Source organism: Petaurus breviceps, unplaced genomic scaffold (assembly GCF_028583685.1).
Source record: "Petaurus breviceps papuanus isolate PSGF00001 unplaced genomic scaffold, PetGlider_PUasm1.0 188, whole genome shotgun sequence".
Classification (NCBI taxonomy): Eukaryota; Metazoa; Chordata; class Mammalia; order Diprotodontia; family Petauridae; genus Petaurus; species Petaurus breviceps.
The window spans coordinates 4,953,379-4,961,686 of NW_027185804.1; the positions used below are offsets into that span (position 1 = coordinate 4,953,379).

At 43.1% G+C, this 8,308-nt stretch overlaps 1 protein-coding gene across 2 annotated transcripts in view; it reads left to right on the forward strand.

The window, feature by feature from the left end:
- Nucleotides 1-7,606, forward strand: part of SWAP70 (switching B cell complex subunit SWAP70) — an 89,247-nt gene extending 81,641 nt beyond the window's left edge. For both annotated transcript variants that reach the window (XM_069091205.1, XM_069091206.1), the window contains 3 exons: nt 47-245; nt 3,157-3,253; nt 3,741-7,606. In XM_069091205.1, coding sequence (XP_068947306.1) covers nt 47-245; nt 3,157-3,253; nt 3,741-3,847 — 403 coding nt within the window. In that variant the 3' untranslated portion in view covers nt 3,848-7,606. The remainder of the gene's footprint in view (nt 1-46; nt 246-3,156; nt 3,254-3,740) is intronic.
- Nucleotides 7,607-8,308: the final 702 nt, after the last annotated feature.

The window sequence follows — 8,308 nt, forward strand, 5'->3', positions numbered from 1 at the left end:
ATGGGTGGTCTTTTCTCTGTTTGACCCCCCACTTCTCCCTCTGCAGGCTGCTGGAAGAAGAGTCTTCTAAGAGAGCTGAGCTAGAGAGGTGGCACTTGGAACAGCAGCAGGCCATCCAGACCACTGAGGCCGAGAAGCAGGAGCTGGAAAACCAGCGAATGCTCAAGGAGCGCGCCCTCCAGGAAGCCATGGAACAGCTGGAACAGCTGGAACTGGAGAGGAAGCAGGCTCTTGAGCAGTACGAGGTGAGCTCCCCCCTCCTGGGGGGCTGAAGGACTGCAGTATTGGGCACAGTTTGTAAGGAAGAGCCTGGAAACTGGGCAGAAAATAAAGAAGGCAGAAAAATCAGGTGCCTCAGGATAAGATTTTTATACTAGATTGAGGTTTAATGCTCAGACTTGTGAATAAAGGCTCTTCTGCTTGCTACAAACATTTAGGGCTTCCTATTAAAAAAAATTTATTCTGAATTTAATGAATATAAAAAAAAAAGAACATTTTCATATGCAAAGTGGCAAAGAAAAACTTTTTCTGTTCAGCTCACTTTTTTTTAGGGTTAAGTAACTTGCTCAAGGTTACACGGCCAGGTGTTTCTGGGTAGGTGCTAAGTATCAGAGCCTGGATTTGATCCCAGGTCATCCTGACTCTGGAGCTGGTGCTCTTACTCACTGTGCTACCTGGCTGCCCACAGCTCACTTTTTAAGGGAGTATGTAACTCAATGTCATACCTTTACTGTTGTCCTACATGTCCATATTTCCCTCTGAACTTTTATCTGCTCCCTTGTGTTCACTGTCCTTTTGAGTAAGTTTTTATTAAAGGCTTTTGTTCTTTATGTTACCAGTATTCCTACTTCTCCTTGAGAATCATTCCATCTAATACATAGTATTTTTATTTTTATTTCTTAATAGTATTTTATTTTTCCCCAGTTATATATAAAGACAATTTTAAACATTAAAAAAAATTTTTAAGTTCCAAATTTTCTGCTTCCCTGCCTTCTTTCCCTCTGCCCTCCATAAGATGGTAAACACTTTGATATAGGTTTAATACGTGCAATTATGTAAGACATTTTCATATTAGTCATATTGTGAAAGAAAAAATATGATTAAAAGAAAAACACACACACAAGTGAGAAATAGTATGCTTCAATCTGCAAGACTCCATCAGTTTTTTCTCTGGATGGGGATACCATTTTCCATCATGAGTCCTTTGGAATTGTCTTGGATCATTTTATTGCTGAGAATTGCAGTCATTCGTAGTTGATCTTTCTTACAATATTGCTGTTCCTGTGTACGATCTTCTCCTGGTTCTGCTCACTTCACTTTGCATCTGTTCATGTAAGTCTTTCTGAGTTTTTCTGATATCAGCCTGTTCATCATTTCTTACAGCATAATAGTACTCCATTACAGTCATATGCCACAACTTCAGCCATTTCCCAGTTAGTGGACATCATCTCAATTTCCAGTTCTTTGCTACCATGAAAAGAGCTGCTACAAATATATTTTTGTACATCTTTGCCACTTTGCATATGGAAATGTTCTTTTTTTTTTTGATGTTAATTAAATTCAGGATAAAAATATTTTTTTTCCAAAAAAATTTTTTTAATCTTTTGGGGATACAGATCTAGTATTAGTATTTCTGGATCAAAGGATATGCATAGTTTGCATATAGTATTTTACCGTCCTTGTGGACCTCCCATCTCTGTGAAGGGGTTGGAATGGAAGTGTCTTATGACCTAATTGTGCAACATTCTTTGTGTGTGTGTGTGTGTGTGTGTGTGTGTGTGTGTGTGTGTGTGTGGTTCTTCTGTGCATCTTCAAGATTCTTCAGTGACCTTTTATTCCTTTTTGGCAAAACTGTTGATAGCACTTGCCTCCCCCTTAAGTTATTCCCCCCTCAATAAAGGAAAAAAACACAGTACTTGTTAACAAATAAACATAGCTGGCCAAAACAAATTCACACACTGTCCATGTCCAAAAATTGATGTCTCGTTCTATCAGTTTGGCCCTTTGCCCTCTGCCACAAAGTGGGATCACTGGACCTCTGAAATTGTGGTTGATCTTTGCATTGATCAGAGTTCTTAAGTCTTTCCAAGAATTTTTTTTTAATAATGTTTTTGTGATGGTATAAATTGTCCCTCTTGCTCCACTCCCTTCCTGCTGCATCAGTTTATATGAATCTTCACAGGTTTCCCTGAAACCATGCCTTTCATTTATTATGGTACAATAGTAATTTTATTCTTATATTATAATTTGCTCAGCTGTCCCCCAATCGATGAATTCCTTCTTAGTTTCCAGTTCTTTGTTATAACAAAAAGAGCTATTGTAAGTACTTTTTGTATATATGGGCTTTTTCTTCTCTGATCTTTTTGGTTGCTAATAGCAATAGGTGTCCCTTTTTCTTAAAAGCCTTCATGTAGCCTGGCCATTCCCTTAATTTTTCTATCTGCCCAGATCCCTCTTTCCTTTCACATTTAAATTCCTAGAAATCAATCAACAAACATTTAGTGCCTACTATGTGCAAGGCATTGTGCTAGGGATGCCAAGTGCCAAGACTGAAAACACTCCCCATTCACAAGGATTTTGTGTCCTGATGGGAGAGATGGGACGTACACATAGAAAATGTCTATAGCATAAATATAAAGGGGACACATAGAGGGCTAAATCTTGAAGCACTGTGCATACATGTCAACCATGGCTTCTCTTGCAACTCCTGCCATGTTCTTCTTGCTGCTAATTCAGAGCTATTAAGGTTTTTCAGCGGGCACCTGTTGATTCATTGAGCTTAACGTCACATGAACTGATTTTTAACTGCTTTTATTGTCTCAACAGAGGAGTGTTTTTAGTCTGGAAAGGGGAAGGATTAATGGTCTTCTTGGGAAACTGGAGGTAACTGATTCAGACTGAAGCTGGGGAGTCTGGAGGTAGGCTGTGGGACGAGGTGACCTCTGAGTCTTAGACTGAAGGATTTGGTTGGAGAAGAGTTGTCTTCGAGGCAGGCTATTTTGCATCTCAAGTCATGTTGGTTTCATCAGGAAAACCACTCAGGTTCCCAAATTCTGGACTGCTTTTTCAGATTGCTTTTTTTTGTCAGTGTAATGAGTATGCTCATGTACACTCGGAAAGCTCCTCTGTCTAATCAAAGTCCCAACTTTATTTCAGGGAGTCAAAAAGAAGCTCGAGATGGCGGCCAGCAAGACCAGGAGCTGGAAGGATAAGGTGGCCCAGCACGAGGGCCTCATTAGATTGATAGAGCCAGGTAAGGGCTCTGGGAAGTCGGTACCAGGTTCACCTGGGCTTTTAGCTCTCTTTGTGTGCGATTCTGCAGCAAGGATCCTTGCTGGTTCTGTGGCATGGAGTCCACACGCTTCTCAGAATAGTGTCTTCACATGCATGAGATAAAATGCAATGGTTACCAAGGAAATATTATACCGAAAGACACTTAGAAAGGCATGAAAAAGTCAAGTTCATGGACCCCAGGTTAACCCCTCTTCCAGAGTTTGCTTTTGGCCAGGAGTAGAAGCCAAGGTAATTATGTTTCGACTGTTCCTGGGAGCCAGCCTCTTAATTGGGGGAAATGCTCTGCTGATCAAAAGTATAACCTTGCACAGTCTACAATTGTAAATATAGGTAGGGGACAGACAAAGCAAGTTTTCATTTTGTTTCCAGGCACTACTATGATGGAATGTATGTGTACTGTACACATCTGATAAAAAAGCTAGCTTATAAACATGTTTGTTTTCCAGGTTCAAAAAATCCTCACTTAATTACAAACTGGGGACCAGCAGCTTTCACTCAAGCAGAACTTGAAGAACGAGAGAAGAGTTGGAAAGGGAAGAAGGGCACGGAGTGAATCCAAGGGCAGATGCCTCCTGCCCCTGGAGCCGGGGAGCTTTGTGCCAAAGACCTTGCAGCGTGGCCCTGCCACGGCTGCCTCCTGAGTGCTGCCAGCTGGGCCCGTACGCACCTGCCTGAGGGCCATCTCTGAAGCAGCTCACAAATGTTTGCTTGTTGGTCCTTGCTCCCCACCCCTTAGAAGACAGCTCTCATTTTCCTACCCAAGAGGAAGGGAGCCATGTTTTGGATAACCTATAGCAGTGTACAGTCTCCAAACACCTTTGTCTTTGTAATGTATCCTCCTTGCTCCCCAGCCCAGAAGCTGACCAGGCACTCACCATTCACACTGATCACTGGCCAGGTGATGCTGTCGTGGGGCGATCAGGAATTGTGACTCCCTGGCTGCCTCTCCAGAATATCATTGGCCATGTGGGACTCTCCTGACTTCTCCAAGACGCTTTCCTTTCCTTGCCAAGAAATCGATACGCTGTCACATGTGCCTTCTTCCTCTTGAGTCCAATACTCGCTTTCTGTAAATTCCCAGCCAGCTGTAGTCTGGCCAGTGTTAGCGGACATTCTCTGCTGCTTCCCACACTCGCCTCATGCTCCCTGAGAGCCCAGCAGCTAGGCTGCAGAGCAGGCGACCTTGGCAGCAAGCTGATTTGGAATTCACGACGGGCACTGGGGCCTCCGGGAATAGCGAATGGTCTGCACCAGCCTGGCAGCTAACTTGGTGGTTGGAAATGATGGCCTGTCATTGCGCCTCTGAACCCCGAGGACCCATGGGGCTGGGTGGTGCTGAAGATGGGATGCGAGACAGTGTGGTGCAGTGGGCAGAACCCCGGCCTCGAAGCCGGGGAGGTTCACGCGCTGATGGACCAGCCATGTGCTTCTGTTTGCTTTCTCAGCCTAGAATTTGCCAGGAAAGTGCTGACTTGTATTGGTAGAGGGGCTTTCCTCACATGGGAGTTCCCTCTGCCACTGAAATTGCAGGTCTAGTTCCTGTCTTAGAGAATGAGGTGAAAGGGGTTGCTTGGCCTCACAGATTGCCCTGTGCTTCTTAGGAAGCCTTTCTATATTTGTTTTGTGTTTAGATAGCCAGAAAACGGTATGAGAACAAAGCCTTTTGAATATAATTTAAAAACATAAGTAACCCTATAAGGGGGTAATACATGATTCTCTTTTTTTTTTGGAGGGAATGCATGGCAGTTGGGGTTAAGTGACTTACCCAAGGTCACATGGCTAGTAAGTGTTAAGTGTCTGAGGTTGGATTTGAACTCGGGTCCTCCTGACTCCAGGGACGGTGCTCTATTCACTGTGCCACCCAGCCATCCCCCATAATACATGATTCTCAAAGTGGTATAGCCATCTGGGGATAATTCATGGGAACCAACTTCTGAAGCTCATTATGGCATAAGGAGAGAATTCAGCATTCATTTCTACTAACATTGAATGGAGAGAGTGTCCTGGTCAGATGTCTGACACCCTTCCCCCAAGACATCACAACGGTGTTTCAGATGAGATGGGATTTCAGTGGCTTGGGCACCCACTTTCACCCCTGCCTCAGTGCAGATGTTTCCACGAGAGCAGCTGAATCAGCTTTTCTTGTGAGCGCTCCAAAAAGCCCACCACATTGCAGCCGGTCTTCAGGGACCGAGCCCCTCCACACTCAACAAGGCTGGTCCCAGGCTTGAAACCTTCTCAGCATCATAGGACATGCCAGAGCTCATGTTACACTGGCAGAGCCTTCAAGAACCCAGGCTTTACACCATGCCAAGGCATTAGAGAAGTGTGTTACTGGAAGATGAATATTAATAATATTAAACTATTCTGAAACGTCATGCATGCTGATTTATGTTATTTTAGACAAATGTAGATACAATGGAAAGGGATATAATCCTATAAGTTACTTCCTCTTATCTGAGTAAAAGACATTAACCAGTGAAATACCCTTCTGAATTTTTAATCATGTTGCCTTTGGCAGTTAATTGAAACATAAGTTTTATTTAATGTTCACTTCATCCTGCTTTTGTAAACTTTATTTTCTTATCTTTAAAAGTTATTTCCCAAGGGGTGGCCAGGTAGCACAGCAAGTAAGAGCACCAGCCCCAGTGTTGGGATGACTTGGGGATCGAATCCGGGCTCAGAGACTTAGCACCACACCCAGAAATAACTGGCCGTGTAACCTTGAGCAAGTTACTTAACCCCGATTGCTTTAAAAAAAAAAAGTTACTTCCCATTAGGGTTCTTGAAAATTTACAGATAACAGTTTGGGTTTCTGCTTCTCCTATACAGATATATATCAGTATTACTACTTTGTTTATTCAGTAATGTATTTTACAGGTATGGGATGAGGCCTAGTATCAGCCTTTTGGAGTCATTCTAAACTGTTCCAGTAGGATCTGCAAATGCAGAAGAGGCTGGATAATTTTCTCTTAATTTCATTAAGGATCCTACATGTGACTCCAGTATAACAAATCACTAATAAGGAACCTTGACTTTTCTAAAGAAGTATAAAGCGCTGGATGAAAAAATGCTTATCTTCGAGGAAAACATTGGTTTCTGCTCTTAAAGGAGGGGCTAGTGAAGGCCCTCTCTCCCTGCTGAAACACCTCCTCTCTTCTGAAGCAGACTGTGGCCCTGAAGGCTCAGCCCCATTGTTGCTGGCTCTCGAGAATCTGCCTTCTGCCAGCCGCTTCCACCTTGCTTGGCTCCCACAAGCAGTATTCTTAACTTCATTTCAATCCTGACCAAGTGGTTAAGTAATTTTCAGTTAAATATCAGTGTCAGAGATCATCGGTGGACATTTGTCATATGCACAGTGTGAGGTATTCTAAATCCCCTCATTACCATAGAGGAAAAAGAAGCATTATGTTAAAAACCATTTAATTCCCGTGGATTTTTGTGGATTATGGACAGCATGGAAGTGAGTTAATTAAATTCATAATCGGGTGAATGTTTCATGGTCATCTGCTTCAGACTCTCCCTGGAAAGGATAGCCTCTGCTATCTCCCCAACAGGGTGTCCCCAGACTTGGCTGAAATGCCTCTGGGGAGGGTGAGCCAACTGTCTTCCAAGGCCACCCAGCCCAGTCTGGGGCTGTTCTCTTGGTCAGGAAGTTTTTCTTGATATCAAGCTTTAATTTGCTTCTTTGCAACTTGCATCCTCTGGTCTAATCCGTCTTCCCACTGATAGCCCTTCAGCTGCCATGGGCCTTCCCTCCTACCCAAGACTTCTCTTTACATTCAGAATCTCCAGCTCCTGTCCTCCAGCCAGGCCTCATATACATGAACTCAGTGCCATTCTCAGTGCTCACCAGTGTTATTCCTGATGTTTGAAGCAAACTACTCTTCGTGGCAGAGTGCCCACAGATCACACAGTGAGATTACCAGCAGTATCTGGATTCTGCTTGGCGTGGGCCATTGGTTCCTAAATGACTAGCAGTGTGATTGTTTAATGGAGAAAGAGGTCAGAAAACACAGGTAATGAGAAGGTTAACGTGCTTTTGTGTCCCGTTAGGTCTAAAGATGCAGAGGGGCGTGTATTGTAATTTACAAGCAGTTTCATTGTCTGAACACTCTAAGATTGGCCATTTTCAGCTTGCTTAACTTTTTGCTAATTTTCCTAAAATATTTGTAAAGTGTTTTGTATAATTTTTAAGGAAAACAGACCAAATAAGAACAAGAAAAATACATGAATTTAGAACTATCCACATTAATAAAACTGGGGGAAGTACAGTGTGTTTCTTAATAAAGAAATATATGCAAATGCTCAATTTTGTGGACGTTACTCCAGAAAAAACCCCCCAAACACAACAAAACAGCACACTGTGTGGTTAATTCAGTAACTGAGTAAAACCAGTGGTTGGCAGGAAGAGAGGTTTTCTTACATTCGGTTTCTGAGCCATTAATATGGGGAAGATGATGGCTGATGGCTTGTCAGAGGTGCTGTATCAGGTTACATGAGAAAACTTATAAAGACAGTTCTCCCTCATGCGTCTTGTGTCTTTATGTGCACCTGGGCTTTCCTTGCGGTGCCATTTTGGTTTTTGATCTGCAGATTAAACAGTGTGAAGGGTTTTGGCTTTTTTTTTTGGAAGAGCCAGAGCAGAACCAGAGTCCCCTGGTTTCATCTCAGCTATCACATTTACACTTCTCGTAAAGATGTCTGGGTCTGCTCATGATGGCTTGGACCCTTGGCAGGGAGGGAACTGGGGACTGGGGATCTGCATCTGAAACCAGGAGATTAAATTTGGTGCATCAAGAATGCACCAACACAGTTACATTATTTTAGTCTTTTATCTGCCCCCCATAAAATAGGCACTGTGACCCCAACTCTTTCAGGATTTGGGGGAGCCGCTGATTTTTCTGATACTCGGTCGTGTCCAACTCTTCACCATTTGGGGTATTCTTTGCTAAAGATAATGGAGTTGTTTTCCATTTCCTTCTTCAGCTTATTTTACAGGTGAGGAAACTGA